This window comes from Anguilla anguilla, chromosome 17 (assembly GCF_013347855.1).
Source record: "Anguilla anguilla isolate fAngAng1 chromosome 17, fAngAng1.pri, whole genome shotgun sequence".
NCBI lineage: Eukaryota > Metazoa > Chordata > Actinopteri > Anguilliformes > Anguillidae > Anguilla > Anguilla anguilla.
The window spans coordinates 19,224,972-19,240,585 of NC_049217.1; the positions used below are offsets into that span (position 1 = coordinate 19,224,972).

General features: G+C 42.1%; 2 protein-coding genes across 2 annotated transcripts; one reads left to right on the forward strand and one right to left on the reverse strand.

Moving 5' to 3' along the window:
- Positions 1-10: 10 nt before the first annotated feature.
- On the forward strand, positions 11-9,195 carry LOC118217008 (germ cell-specific gene 1-like protein). The gene is made up of 6 exons (XM_035398728.1): positions 11-3,813; positions 4,850-5,154; positions 6,464-6,511; positions 6,780-6,944; positions 7,240-7,351; positions 8,152-9,195. Exons 2-6 carry the CDS (start codon positions 4,860-4,862, stop codon positions 8,519-8,521), a joined length of 990 nt encoding a protein of 329 aa, XP_035254619.1. The 5' UTR covers positions 11-3,813; positions 4,850-4,859; the 3' UTR covers positions 8,522-9,195.
- LOC118217009 (epithelial membrane protein 2-like) lies at positions 8,978-15,614 on the reverse strand. The gene is made up of 6 exons (XM_035398729.1): positions 15,413-15,614; positions 15,108-15,152; positions 12,602-12,684; positions 12,001-12,103; positions 11,652-11,792; positions 8,978-10,887 (listed from the first exon to the last, which is right to left on the reverse strand). The coding sequence occupies exons 3-6, from the start codon at positions 12,677-12,679 to the stop codon at positions 10,718-10,720; spliced, it is 492 nt and encodes a 163-aa protein (XP_035254620.1). The 5' UTR covers positions 12,680-12,684; positions 15,108-15,152; positions 15,413-15,614; the 3' UTR covers positions 8,978-10,717.

Consider the following 15,614-nt stretch of genomic DNA (forward strand, 5'->3'; position numbering starts at 1 on the left):
AGCGAGGATCAAACGGATATCATCTTATTTTTGTGAAGCGATAGTAACAGGTGAAAGGACGTTTTGAACCCATGAATGAGGGAGTGACATCATCTCATTTCCAGAAAAGATTGCTACCATCTTTCACAAGTGAATGAGACAAAGTATTTGATGTACAAGCGAGAAGGGGGTTCACCTAGAATGAATGTCAGTGTTTTTAGTGCTTTTAAAAGGCTCAGTAAGTCTAGACTGAACTGAGCCTTTGCCAGGGGATGTGGATGGACAGATGCATTTATTCATCCAAAAAAAGCATTGCCAACATCCATGAAAAATGTACAATTATTCGCATTACTGTCCTTATTATTTCTATCATTTTTTATTATTCTGGCAAGAAAAATGAAAAGAAATGACAATATTGAAAATGTTGTATTACGTATTATGACCATGAATTATAAATATAATTACAAAATTGAAAAAAGCTATTTCATGAATTTTGCCTTTTCTTTAAAATCTTCTGTCTAGTTATTAGTCATTCGGTCACTATATTGTCAGTACCCAATCTGAACATTATCTTCTAAATGTTATGCTTCTAAATATTCATCAGTTTTTTCTCTGTCTGTCTGTGTAGTTCACTCACTAATGCCCCTAGGTCACTGGCTTTTCTCTGTTATCTGCAGTATAAGCAGAGAAAGAAGGGCAGGCATTTCAAATAAATGATTTATATCCACACACAACACATATGCAGGAAAAAGCTAATAGTAATTTTTACTCTAAAGTACTGGTAACTGGGTTGCTAGAACTTTACCGTATAAATTGCAGTAACAATATGTTCAAGGGGCAGTTCACCAAAATGAAATTAAGGTATGTTTCCATGTACCAAAGTGGTATCTGTCATCCAGATAGTTTTGCTGGAATGTGACAAGTCTTCTAGATCTAGGTTGCAGCTCATCCTGATGAAACAGACCTCACAGATCCATCTTCATGTGGCATCAAAGCGGCAAAAATTTGACAAATTCAACAGCAACATCTCTACCCAAGTACACTGCATGGTCAAAAGTATGTAGACATCCAAGCATCACACCCAAATGTGCATGTGGAACATCTCATTCCAAAACCATGGCCGTTAATATGGAGTTGTCTGGATGAACAGACACTGCTCTGGGAAAGTGGAAATGTACCTTAACTTCATTTTTGGGTGAACGTCAAGCATACGGTAGCAGGCTGTGTATCAAATGCTAAATGTATTACACTGTTTCACCATAAAGTATTGACATATATATTTACATTTCAGCTGTTCACAATTTTGTACCTTTGCGATTTTACAGAATTTTACTATAAAATTCATGGACATTTTTTACGGTGCATCATGACTTTTCATCAAAAGGTATTCAGTTACAGCCGTCCGCCTGTGTTCTCATCCTCTCTTCTCTGTTCCCGAATTCAGGCTGAATGATTGCTCCAGATTCATTAGCAGTTCATGGGGTGGTGCCAATTAATGCTGATGACTGCTATTAATCCTGGATTTTTTTTTCATTTTCTGATGATTAAGTTTCATATCCAGTGATGTGTGACGGATTGGTCGTGTTGCTGTCATTAATTGCCGTTTTAGTGCTTTATCAACTTTGCAACGCTTGGAACGTCAGCGGAGTGTTAAATATTTTTTGTGTGGTATATTGTTTTCAAACTATTATCCTTTTTCCCCCACCCCACCCCTCGGTAGTTTGTGGTATTGCTGTTCTGTCCTGACAGTCTGTACGTACTCACTGTATCGCCTGTTATGTCCAGTCTTGTCTGCCAGTGTGTACGTTTTAATAAAACTCCCACCCCAACTATCTGTCCTTCAAACCCATTATGTTTTCCACTCCCCAACCAATCAGAATGGTTTACAGGCAAATGTAGTTGATGATGTAATTGTTTTTTTGTGTGTGTGTGTGTTTATGTGTCTGTTCAGAGGAACCCAAGCTGTCCATGAATTGATGCTGTAGAATTTTCAGTGATGCAGACAGACTCCATATCACAGGACCTACCAACCTCCCCTCCCCCCCCCCAAAAAAAAACAGCTTTACCAAGAGAAATCTAATCTATTCCAGCCTTCCTGCTCTGGCCCACTGCTGCCCCACAAAACATGGCTTACTGTCAGAACCCCAAAATTGTGGCCCGTGTTGATTTTCAACGCTCAGCGTTCTTTATAAGGAGCAGTACTGCCAGGGTACAGCCAGCAAAGTGAGAAACATGGTGGCACTTAAACGATAAAATGCCACCTATCGTTCAGTCTGTCTCCAGCCCTGTTTAAGCTCCCCCTTTCCAAAATAAGTCTTTCTAATAGTTGGTAAGTTTCAATTCATTTTACTTAATTTTCTACTTTGTGGAAGTCAGGCCTTTTATTTTATTAATTTATTAATAAAATTTTATTTATTCATCAAATTTACTTTTTATTATAACTGCTCAACTTCAGAAACAGAAAAAAAACTGCGCTCCTTTCTGTCAGATGTAACACGCCAGTAATTTCCAAAGCAGTCTGTTCAGTTTGCATCCAAGCGATACACGCCGCTCAGTGAAGTTTGATTAGTTTGTGTGCGTCGGGAGCTTCTTGCAGACGGTCCACGCTCATTTCGTATCCTTCGCTTTATTCAGATGGGCTAAGAAGTGGGGGTTATGGACAGAAATGGGATCACAGTGCAGCAAGTGCCATGGTGGGGAATGCAACTGCGCAGGGGGATTGGTGGGATTAGTCAACACCATGTCAGCCACCATGCAGACCGTCTCTCCACCTACCCCCGTTTGCTGTGAATGTAACACTGAGCAATTTGCTGTTTCAGTTTTATATACATTTCTTTAGCTTTTAGTTTTTTTCTCTTTTTTTGATAGATTAATCGATTGATTGTGGGATTGTTCACTAGACTAAATCGATGAGACACAAAGCAGTTGCTACTGCTTGTTAGCACGGCAAGATTGCTTCATTTTCACTTGTTAATCTGTATTTTCCGTTTCAAAATGTGCACAACGCAATAAACACTTCAAGAACAAAAAAGGGAGTATTAAGAAAAGCACAAACTTCTAAAAAATAAACAAAAGTGCAATGAATTTAATAGTGTACAGTGGTCCTAATTGGGGCAATTCACATAGACTAAAAATTTTGGAATGAAAACAATACTGTGTATGTGTGCAGTATAACCACAAAAACCAAGGACACAGAATCTTTTTTCGACTGCCATACATTAAATGTATCGTCTGAATATGCAATTAATCAGCTTTATTGAAATATTGAAAATGTCATTTTCATTAATTCACCTGTGGTCAAATAAAAAAATAATATCAATGTACACAGGAATGTAATCCACCTGTTGTTTTCATATGTGAGGGATGTGACTGAAGGATGGATTAAGAAAGGTTGCCTGTACCTGTTACCAGGTAACTTTGGTTTACGTGATGCCGAACCTAAATGGAATGGCGCATAGATATTAGGCGATGGGTGTACAGGCAGAACAAACGGATAAAAAAAACTGTAAAAGAAAACCGATTGAACAGGTTTGTCCTCTGGATTAGGTGTGGCACTGATGGATTAAAAGAGTGGATGAGATGTGGTCATATAATACAGACACACAGTCAAACAGATACGCGAGCACGCACACATACACACACACACAGACACTTAATGACTGGCCCAGCCAGTGCAGTATGGGAGGAGTACAACGGTGAGGCTAGAACCAGGGGCATCGTTTCAAAATAGCATTGTGACGTCAAAAAAAGGTGGTGGAAATAGAGAGAGAGATTACTTAAATCACATCCATTCTGTGAGGACAAGAAAAAGGCGGGAGGAGTACTGGAGAAAAGGTGAGTCATACTGGAATGACTACTTTGACGTGTCTTATTGTTTCTAAAATTGAGCCTGTTTTTAGTTTAATGTGTGCTGTTAAAGCATTCTGTAGTGTTCAGTTGAGCCACGATGTTACTATGGTGATCAGTCTTTTGAAAGACGAGTGTATGCTCTGATGAAGGCCATGCTGTCTACCCTTCTGCATCTCTGCCCTTCTCTTTCTGAGTAATCCACCATCCCTTCCTGCCATCACAGTTAAACTGCCCCCTCCATCTTACTCTACCATCTACTGCCTCCCTGGTCAATTCATGTAATGTCCATCTGGTTTGGGGTGAAATCCATTTTAATTTGATCAGTTCAGCAAATCAATCAAAATTCAGCTAATTAGCTGAAAACCTCTAGTATTTCTTTATTTTTATCATTTTGATTTGCATTTACATTTCCTGAATTAATTTATTTGAAATGGCATTTGCCCAGCCTTGCTGCTCATCTGTGGGGGGGGGGGGGGGGGGGAATATATTATGTCTGTTGTGTGGAATTTCTCTTGTGTAGAATATAATGTAACTTCCACTGAGCTAAGCATTGCTATTACAAACATACTTTAATACCTGTTACTGTTGCGGGGCTGTCTGGACTGTGTGGTCCTGTTCTCTCCCCACCCATCTGAAAAATGTCCATTTGCTCTCCACTATACACAGTAACCTGTACTCTGATGAAAGTGGAATGGAAGGGGTTAAAATGGTATCTTTTACCATTCTATTAATGGAAACACAGCCCTGTAGCCGGCACTTCTATCCAGCCTCTGATAAAAGCTATTTAGCTTAGGCTATAAGCTGTGTATTCCCTAAATTAACAGCGCAGCTATGTATTACCATAGCAGTGTTCACGCATAGCTCATGAAGGGGAAAATAACTTGGCACAAGCTCCAAAAGAATTTATTCTGCGGTGTCTCTGTGACACTGGGTTTTAACTTGCTCACTATCCTTCTCTTTAGACCTTTTTTGCTGTCTGCCTGACCCTCTCTCTTCTTCCCTCCGCGCATCCCGGTCTCAGTGCGGTGGCCATGGCGTTGTTGGCTGTGGTGCGGTCCCCCCCTCTCACATTCTTTCAGACGGTGGTGTCCCTCCTGCTGTCCGCGGTGGCCCTGCTGTCCCCCTACTGGTGCGAGGGCCGGCAGAAGGTGCCCAAGCCGCTGTGCACTCGGACCAAGCACACCGACTGCATCCCGGTGCCCGGCGTCTCCAACTCCGCCTCCATACAGTTCTCCTGGGAGACCGGCGACGACCGCTTCATCTTCCCCAGTTTCCACTCGGGGCTGTGGATCAGCTGCGAGGAGAACATCTACAGCGATGAGTGGGGTGAGTGTGGGGTTGGGGTTAGTGTGGAGGTGGGATTAGTGTGGGAGGGGGGTTAGTGTGGGGTTGGGGTTATTTTCTAGGGTTTGTATGTGAGTGGGGTGAGTGTGGGGTTGGGGTTAGTGTGGAGGTGGAGTTAGTGTGGGAGGGGGTTAGTGTGAGGGTGGGGTGAGTGTGTGAGTGGGGTTACTGTGGGAGGGGGGTTAGTGTGGAGGTGCAGTTAGTGTGTGAGTGGGGTTACTGTGGGAGGGGGGTTAGTGTGTGAGTGGGGTTAGTATGGGGGCGGGGAGAGTGTGCGAGTGGGGTTACTGTGGGAGTGGGTAGGTAGGGTGTTAGGTGTATGTGTGTTTCTTTCTGAGTTTCAGTTTGTCAGGTTTAGAACAGGATGAGAAAGACAAGGTGAGAAACAGAAGCTGATGAGAGGAAGACTGGAAAGGGAAAGGAGAAAGAGTTGAGATAAAAGAGGGTGCAGAGAAGAGGGCAGAGGGAGAGACAGGTAGAGGTAACTAAGCCAGGGTAGTGCTGCAGCAGTGCAGTCCGAACTTTCCCTAAAGAGGATTATCTGGCCTCTGTTCACAGGGATTCCAATTCCAATAGCATGATTGAATTAAGGATTATAAAGGGAAAGAGAGAAAGGTCAACTCGGCACAAACACGTTTACCAAGCAGACTGAACTCTCTAGCATATGGACATTAATGGTACACGAGCCCTGAGAATTAACAACACTATTGGAGTCAAGGGGGTTTGTCCTATTTTTATTTAAGGAAATTCAGAAAAAGTTATAAAGACGTACACATTTTTGAATCGTGATCGAAGTGGATAGAGGTAAAATGTCAAATACCCCCCCCCAACCCCTGCCTCCCGATGTCCCCGCATCTTTTTTCCCCTCGTTCTTCCCCCCAGGCGCAACCCCCCCACCCCACCCCCCAGCCACAAAACTGATTTTCTGAGACGATCCCTGCAAATCCTCTCATTTCTAATCTCAAAAGACAGACAGACTTTTGTGATGTTTACTCTGCCCACAACTGATGATCCAGTCTGCATAGGAGTGAAATGTGTCATTAGAGTCAATGGCTTGGAAGGGAAGTGGCAGGAATCTAGCACTGAAAAATGACAAACTGTTCATGTCTGTATAAATGTGAAACTGAATATTGTGAAATTGTTTGGTTTCATTAAAAACTATAATCTTCCAGGTTTGGGCGGCTTGGGATTTAATTTTAAAGCAGATGCGTTGTGCGGTGTCTGAAAGGCGTGTGGTTACTGACGCTGATCCTGCTGTCCTTCTCCTCTCTGCCGCTCTTCTGTCTTTCAGAGGAAAAGTGTCGCTATTTCATGGACCTGACTCCGAGATCCGAGAAAGGTGAGCTCTCGCTCAGGTGTCCTCCTGGGAAGGTGTGGAGGTGTTGAGTCCAGGGTGCCGCTTGTGTCATCTCCTGCAGGGGGCTGCAATTCCTGCCTTTCCGTCTTTATTTGGTAGTGATGTTACATCTCTCTCTCTCTCTCTCTCTCTCTGTCTCTCTCCCTCCCTCCCTCCCTCCCTCCCTCTCTCTCTCTCTCTCTCCCTCTCCCTCCCCCTCTCTCTCTCTCTCTCTTTCTCTCCCTCTCTCTCTCCCTGCCTCCATCTGCAGGAATTTGGTGGTTGTGCGTGACCATGGAGCTCATGTATGTGGCGCTGTTGAGTATCAGCTGTGTGCTGCTGTTGGTGCAGCTGGGGCTGCGCAGACGGCTGCGCTCCTCCCAGCAGTGGGGGATGCTCCTCAACGCTTTCTCCGCAGTCTTCACTGTGTTGGGAGGTAAACACCGGGTTACAGAGGTCACGCACGTGCGCGTGTCTGCATGCATTTCCGTGCATGTATGCGTATGTGTATGTCTGCATGTCTGTGTGCGTGTGTGTGTTGCATGTGTGTATAATCATGTTAATTATTTAAGTATATAATTGGTGTTTCCCCGTAGGCATGTAATATGTGTGATATATATGGTATGTCTATTCTCTCTTCTCTTTCCTACTATCTTACTGTATTTCTCTCTGTCTCCATCTCCATTGAGGCTTGATCTCTCTCTCTGTCTCTCTCTGTCTGTCTCTCTCAGGACTGCTGGGGATGGTAGCCCATATGATGTTTATGCAGGTGTTCCAGGTGACTGCTTCTATGGGACCAGAGGATTTTAATCCCCACAGCTATGGTTACTCATGGGCCTTCTAGTGAGTTACTTCTCATACATTACAATAGTGCTATTGCCAGTAATCTTACTTTATAATACTATTACCTTTACATATCATGTTACTATAATACTAGTACCTTTACTGATACTTTATAATGTTTAATTTACATATGTAACTATAGTGCTACTACCTTTACTCATATATTACCATAGTGTTATTACCTTTGCATATACAACTATAGTGTTATTACCTTCACTCGTACTTTACTATCATGTCATTACCTTTCCTTATACTTTAATCTAGTGTTAACTTCACTCATATGTTCCCATAATGTTATTACCTTTACTCATTTTTTAAGTGTTTCATTGTCCTCTCTCACACTACTATACGATTATTATCTTTGCTCATTCTTTACTAGAATGTTTATATATTTACTTTACTCTCATACTTTACTATCATGTTATCTTTACTCACACTTTACTACAATGTTAATATCTTTACTCATACTTTATTCTCATGTTTATCTTTACTCATACTTTCCTTCAATATTAATATCTTTATTCGTACTTTACTGTGTGTTATTGCCGATACTCATGCACATTGCTTAATTTAGTTTTTTTGCAGTCAGCTCTTACGTTTGCATTTTAGCTCAGCTTTACTTGGCCCATTTTCCCTGATCATTTATCACAGCAAAGCTTGTTGTGCATTACAATTACTGAACAATCCACATGTATGATTGATGTTTCCTCTTAGCATTTTATCTCTTCTCTTTGCAATCCTTCTTCTGCTCTCTGCTCTCTCTCTCTCTCTCTCCCTCCGTCCCTCCCTCCCTCTCTCAGTGTGGCATGGGCTGCTTTCTCTGTCTGCATGTCTTCCGGTGTCTCCGCCCTAAACAGCTACACCAGAGACACGCTGCTGAGGAGGCTGAAGCACAAGGCTTGGGCGTACCCTCTCCAGCCACACCCAGCCCCCTTCTACTGCCCCCCACCTCCACCCATTCCACCCCCACCCCTGTCCCCTTTATCCCCCTACTACATTCCCGAATCCCCCTCCCACTTACCTCCCTCCCTGCCTTCTCCTCCACCTCTCTCTTGTTCTCTGTCTCCTTTTTACTCTCCTTCCATTCCCTCTCCATCACTGTCCTTGCCTCGCCCCGCCCATGGCTACATACCCCAGTTTTGCGAAGAGGATTCGAGCGGCCCTCTCTGATGATGTCACTTCCTTAAATGACCACTGCTACCCTGAGCTGCCAGGGACATTTTTTTGTGTTAGATTTGTTTTTAATTGAACGCAATGACAATAACATCACTGATTTGGTAGCTCATAAATTGGACACTATTGCTTTAAATCAAATAAATGAGAGCTAGGCAATGCTGTTCATTCAAATAGAACTGCTGTGTTTATGCCAGGAGTTTTTAAACAGGGAGACCTAGAGCTCCTTCAGTTATGTCTGTGCAAAACAGATTACAACGTAAAATCAAAATATGTGAAATATCCAACTTCAAAATCCTTTATCTATGCAAAAAATACAGCAATGTACTTGTCTTGAGGTTTGTACCATACAGTACGTGTGCAGAATAAAGAGAACTCAACTTTGCGATAACAGATTTGTTTAATTTCCCTATCACCCAAACCAAGCAGCAAACACACAAAACTCTCACAGTGTCACATTTTTAAATCTTTATTTTAAAAAAAATCATAGGAATGCTATTTCCATTGTTTGTCTTTTACAGCTCAAAGTCACAAGGAATTCTGTTCTGGGAATCATTCCCAACTTGGCCACATTCAACAAAACACAAAAACCCAGCTCCCCGAGGGCTGGTCTATGAAGGGAGCTTAGTCTAGTGCGATATGCACACCACACTGCACCATAAGACCGGAAAGCCCTAAAATTGGTCTGTTATCATCAATCTGAGTTAGTACCTCCATATTGAGTTAAAACATTATAGACTAACCAGAAGTTCAGCTACAGCATTCCTAGCATCTTGCTTTTAGTTTTAACCCTGGTTAAACGTCCACTGAAACCGCGCTGTGTTCTTGGTCACACCCCTTAATAATCTTTCAGAAGTGCCATCAGATCGGAATTTTTTTATCGACAGACGGGAGACAGAATGTTCTCCGTTAAGGAGGCTGGCTGTCTGGTTAGACTATAATAATATCTGTGTCTTGAGAAGTGATGCCGATGTCATGGGGATAGACACGGAGAAGGGGTCCTGACGGCAATGCAATGCAGCATGCCCCACCTGAGCACACCTGGAATAAAACTTGTTTCCCGATTTACATACAAGATTTAAAGCTGATTTCTTATTTTAAGATGACCTGGTGTGACAAATTCATAAAAAAGTTATTAGTTACTTAACATCTTATGTTATCGTACAAACTTTTTTTATTTATTTATTTGCAGTGCAAGGTAAGGTGATATTCATAAAAGTTACACTGTTTGTGTAAACCCTTCTGTCTATTCCCTCCTGTTAATTTCACAAATTTACTGTAACTTAATAAAACTCAATTTAATTTAACAAAATTAAATCCAATCCAAGAGCCACAAAAATAATGAACTTATACTAAGAATAATATTTATAATCATGAGAAACAATGTTAATTAAAAATCATATTACAATAGTATTACACATATGAAGCTTAACTGAACAAACAATTCATTATGTCAAACATTTGACACATACAGCAATGCGCGCATACAGTCAACAAATATGTCCTATCCAAATGACAGAAGCCGCAGTTCCACAGCAGGAGTCACTGACTAAGTGATGTTTTGTTTGTATACCCAAAGCCGTTGCTATTTTGACCTTCTGCAGCCAAAAATAAATGTATCTAACTGCAATGGCGGCTAGGTTTTTCACCTTGATGAGGAAACTTGAGATTAAATAACATCTGTCCTGTTCCAAGAGATGAAAACCAGCTGTATTTGACTGAGCTCGAGGAGGTATGGAATAAGATGCCTTATGGTCGGATAAAACACAGAAAAACACAAGCACACAGTGGAATAGCGTTTCCCAGTACAGAAAGCTGCCCAGTTAGAATTTTGGTTAGTATTAATATTCCATTCCAGTATTGAGATATAGCGCATGTATGGGTTTTAAGCTCAGTTCCATAAGAAACAGTTCATCTGTATGCATATATTTTTGGTTAAGAGTGCCATAATTGTTTATTTATCATTGGGTTTTCCTCCCTGTTATTGTTTTAATTAAAATAATAAGCCACTAAAAGTGTAAAGAAAATAGAAAGGTACAACCTCACTCCCCCTCCCCCACCCCTACCCCCCACCCCCACATTTTTATCTCCTTCTCTCTTCCCATCTTTCCCCCTCCCAAATTGCCATTTCTACATTTTTTTTTTTTCCTTTTTCTCCATAGTGTGTCTCTTCCTTGCGTGCTTTCCCGTGCCTTATGCCGTCTTCTTGCGTAGGACAAAATAGATGATGCTGGAGATGAAGCTGAAGACGAAGGCGATCCAGGCCAGGATGTAGGAGTGGCCGTACCACCCTTTGCCCTGCTCCTTCTCAGTCTCGTGGAATATGTCGGTGTAGATCGAGGCAGCAATCATTATACAGAGGCCTGGAATGGGAGGAAAGAGGGGAGAGAGGGAGAGAGCATGAGAGAGAGAGAGAGAGAGAGAGAGATAGAGAGAGAGGTATCTATCCCACAGCAAAAAAGCTGTGGTTGAGTAGTGGTTCCTGTCTATTCATCAAAATGTCCCCAAGCTGCTTGCACCGGGCACGCCCAAATGCAGATTAATCGTGCATGTTAAAAAATGATAAACACAACGTGACTGTGTCTGATTAAGATCCAGTGACTTGATTCAGATGCACAGAGAGTGCTTCTGTCCTGCATCTGAATGCTGCTCTGCAGTTAGTCACCTTTTATCATTTTTATTAAATATTTGTTTCCTTTCTCCACAAAAATTGTTGCCTATTCGTCAGATATTTAACACTCTAGTTGCTGATCTACACAGTACTTTGCATTACCGACTGCACATTAAATGGAAACATAGTGCTTAACACCAGTGAGATTATCTGAACAAATACACTTTCTCACACTTTCATTTCAGACACACTCTGATTTGAATAATTGCGTGGATGTTGTCACACCGTTTCATCTTCTCTACATAACGCACCTCTGATTTTTCTGTGGTTTAAAATTAAATAAAGAGCTCTCTGGCTGTAACACTTTCTTTACTAAATGCTTTTTAATATTAATGAATTTTTTGGAGCAGCACTGTAGTGAGCTGACGAGTCCATGGCGATGAGGAGTCTGGAGTCCGCAGAAGGAGCCGGAAACACACACACGCACACACATCTCTGGACGGGAGCAGGACTCACAGGCAATGAACTGGAAGATGCCGGAGAAGGTGAACCGCTGCCCTTTCGCCAAGGTGAACAGCTGAGCCACAAACACAAACAGCCCCAGGATGGAAAATATACAGGACAGCACTGAAGTGGCCTGCACTGCCTGCAGATAATCTGTAGGGGGAGACAGAGAAACAGTTTTTGCAGTGCTGGCATACACCAGAGACAATAGTATTCAGTTCACTGCTCAACATACTAGTCTTCAGACCACAGAGCAGTGTTGCTGAAGCAATTTAGTAAGCAGGTCAGTGAGGAAGGCACTGCTTTGAGTATTTATTTTTCAGCACAGAAAGAAATGACCCATTGGTGTTAGTGGGTTTACCTTGAGGGTAACTACTGGGCATATCAGTGTAGTTCCACACATTGTTGAGCTTCACCCATCGACCCCAGATGTCAGTGGACATATCGTTTGTGAACCACCATGCCTGAGAGAGAGAGAGAGAGAGACAGTTTTTAACAAAAACAAGCACACCTGTGAGGTTTCACAATCTTGGTTTTCCAGAGAAGATAACTGAAGATCACAAACAAACAAAAAATGTGAATGATGTCCCCACAGCTGAAATGCTCCGAGGTAAACATTCGACAGGTCAACTCTTCCATGTGACATGTGCACACAGGCATGCACTGCTTTTAAAAGACAAGAGATTTAAGCATACCACAGACTCAAGACACGTGGACACGTGCGCGCACACACAAGCACACACACAAAATGACAGCAGTGCTGTGATGCAAGGTGGGCAAACCTGTCTTCCTCCTGAGGTGTCAGGTATGACAACAAGCCTAAGAATGTTCCACAGCGAACAAAGGCACACAAATGGTTTGGGTTTGTACTAACAAGAACCAGACGTCCAGGTGCTTCTTTAGCCTGGATGTCTCCCAACACATGACAGTGTTCAAGGATAGACAGGAGAAGCCATACTCACATTGTCAATAGTGGCAACAAGGAGAATGATTATGGTGGTGATGTGGAGAACAAAGATTCCGCCCAGGAGAACCAACATGGTGACTAAGAGAGTGAGAGAGAGAGACCGAGAGAGAGGGAGAGGGAGAGGGGGAAGGAAGTAGTTAATACAATTCAATGTGCTTTTATTGACTAGAGATTTCTGGACATGAGCCCAGCTCACAACGTGACAGAGAGGAGATATCCTCTAGTTTTCAGAGGCGGGATTCAAAGCAAATCTGCAAACAGAACCGACGCTCACAATCGGTTTACAATCGCAGTGACGGGGTAGAACACCAATCTTCAATTAATGTGGAACCTTACGCTTGATCCCCGTACGGCAAGACGTGAGACTTCATCGCTCATAAACTAACCCACACTTAGCCTGCAGACGTACAAAACGGTGAAAAAATAAATAAATAAATAAATAAATAAATAAATAAAGGATTTCTTTATAGATAGGTAAAATGCGGTGCATATAAACACACTAAGATTAGTCGCATCGGACACTGCCGTGCATTACCTCTGAAAAAAGGAAAGAGAGAGGTGCAGGCGGCCGATGAGTTGTAACTTGTCTCTGACGTTTCACTAGATACCACTCCTTAAAAATAACTGCACCAAATACTTTACTCACGGCTACCCCCCTACCACAGCGCCTCCTGTCTCCAACCGAACACGCACAAACACGCGCCGCAATCGAGCAGACATTGCTCTCAATAAGTATTAACTTATTGAAAATAAACACAGTTTGCATTTATTTTTGGTCGAGTCATTGTGGTTTGCGGTTCATCTGGAACGTTAGTCATAAAGTGCCTCGTCCACCGTTAATCTATTTAGCGGACGCCCTCGTCAGAGCACAAAAATGTATCATGTGCAAAAATGTTTTCCTTGGAGGGACGTGAATGTGCTTTTAAATGCCTGGTTTGCGTGAGAAATGACAGAGTATTGTTGCAAAGCAGAGGCAGCAGTGTAGACGGTGGTTATGAGGCTAGACTTTAAAGCACAAAGCGACAGGTGTGAATTCCAGGTGTGGCACAGCGGTTATTTTTCGCAATCGGAATTACTTCGGAATATCTAGATTTATCAATGGATAGGCCTACAAGCTACGTTAGCATTCGCTAAGAAAATGGATGTAACAGTATAGCGAGGACCATGTGGAATATTTATATGCACTACCATGTGCTAACAGTAGCGAGACTCAGATCCAAAGATTCGACGAGGCACAGATTATATGTTAGTTTAAAACATTTGCCTTTTTTATGGTGCTTGGTGTTTTGAAAAATATGAATCAATACTAAAACGTGTTTCTTAATCTTCTTTAATTCCAGCTCCCCACCCCGCGCTACACCCACCCAGGACGAGGATTGGGAGGGTATCATTTACCAGGCGAGATCATTTGTTTGTTTTTTAATAAAATACAGCATTATCGCCATAAAGTCAGTAGAAAAGTCCTACCAATAATTGATAGATGTACTGATGTATGGGTTTTAAATTAAAGGCCGTGGGAAAATACCAGCCAATGTGAAAGCACGCCACCCCATTCGAATTCAACACACAGGTGTTTTTAGGGTTGAATTCCAAACCGGTCCCGACTTCCATCAGAAACATGGATCTCGGACCAGAGCTCAGCACTAGGCTAGAGAAAATCAGCGGGTTCGCACTACCCGCGCGCGCGCCCCTAACAGAAATCATCATAGCTGAAGGGGAGGGAGTGCGCCAGCGGTTCAGTCATGTTCCGGTAGGGGGAAGGGTTCGCACTAGTGATCAACAGCAGAACTATTTCTGTAGATTTTCTTCCCTCTGTTTTTCTCAAATTACCACTGGGATTCTGAAATTTTATATAGTAAAACGTTCAGTGTTAAATAAAATTGGACAAAGTAGTCTACATTTTATCCCAATTTGACTCTTATCAACACGTTAGTCGAATTAACATTTTACAGTGCAATATGAAAATATCCAACACATGCTTTTCATGCATTTGCAAAGATGCGGAAATCTCGCAGTCGTGGGCATTTACAGTCGCTGAATGACTAACTTCAATGAAGAAAAAGCGGTAGACAGACTGCACGACTATAGGCTACGTAAGCCACGTAAACACCGCGTTCACCTGAACTACTGAGGCTACTGTAACTCAATACATAACAGAAAATGACAATATTTAAAAACAATTATAACGTTAATGTGTAGCCTACACTTACTTCTATAATATAGCATACTTGTTGCATCGTTTCATGGAAGTTAAATGTATCTGGATACGCCCCTTCTGTGTTTACAGAAATTACACATTAGTCACTATAAACAGCCAAATAAAACTATCTACGGTGTTCATTGTTAGCCTGAAACTATCTTTGTTGTTAGTTTTTCTCTACTGCTAGAATGTAAAGTTACTCCAGCAAGCACATCGCTAAAACCTTCACAACAGCACGGCTAAAACGCTCCCGTACAGTATTCAGTCCTACACACATAACAGCTGGCTCCACAGTTCTTACCTGCTGAGAAATGCGCTTGGTTCAGTCGAGGTCCGTCAGATATTGCTGTTTAAAAAGCAGCAAGCGGTGCTGATCAGAGCGGGCAAAAACGTTCCGAAGTTTTATGTGTACTCTAGACTAACAACCAAATATTTATGCGTCTCCTTTTTCAATGAACACTTACTCAGTTTGAGAGAAGTTTTGTATAAGATCTAATTTAATGCAGCCCCCAGCTAAATATGTTACAGAAATTAATATGCATAAAAGTAAACAAAAGAGTCTAAACACTAGTTATTTTTTATTGTATCTTGTATAAGCGTCCGTACCTTTCAGCGTAGGAAAAAGTAGGATAATTAAATAAAAACAGACTAGATAGATCTGTGCAAGAGAAGAGAGATGTGAGCTAGAACGAGCTAAGTTACAGTGCCGCCAGAGAGTTGTGGGGAGTTTTCTGTTTATCTTCGAGGACAGCGTCTTTCTTGACGCCCCTTTTCTTTCGGTTAACTCCGTTCCAAAATCTGTAAACTC

Bases quoted from the DNA above. Each gene is read 5' to 3' on its own strand.
- LOC118217008 (XM_035398728.1), top strand. From the start codon at position 4,860: ATGGCGTTGTTGGCTGTGGTGCGGTCCCCCCCTCTCACATTCTTTCAG. The intron at 5,155-6,463 runs GTGAGTGTGGGG...TCTGTCTTTCAG, and splicing joins CATCTACAGCGATGAGTGGG to AGGAAAAGTGTCGCTATTTC. The intron at 6,945-7,239 runs GTAAACACCGGG...TGTCTCTCTCAG, and splicing joins AGTCTTCACTGTGTTGGGAG to GACTGCTGGGGATGGTAGCC.
- LOC118217009 (XM_035398729.1), bottom strand. From the start codon at position 12,679: ATGTTGGTTCTCCTGGGCGGAATCTTTGTTCTCCACATCACCACCATA. The intron at 11,793-12,000 runs GTAAACCCACTA...CTCCCCCTACAG, and splicing joins GCCCAGTAGTTACCCTCAAG to ATTATCTGCAGGCAGTGCAG. The intron at 10,888-11,651 runs GTGAGTCCTGCT...CTCCCATTCCAG, and splicing joins CATCTTCCAGTTCATTGCCT to GCCTCTGTATAATGATTGCT.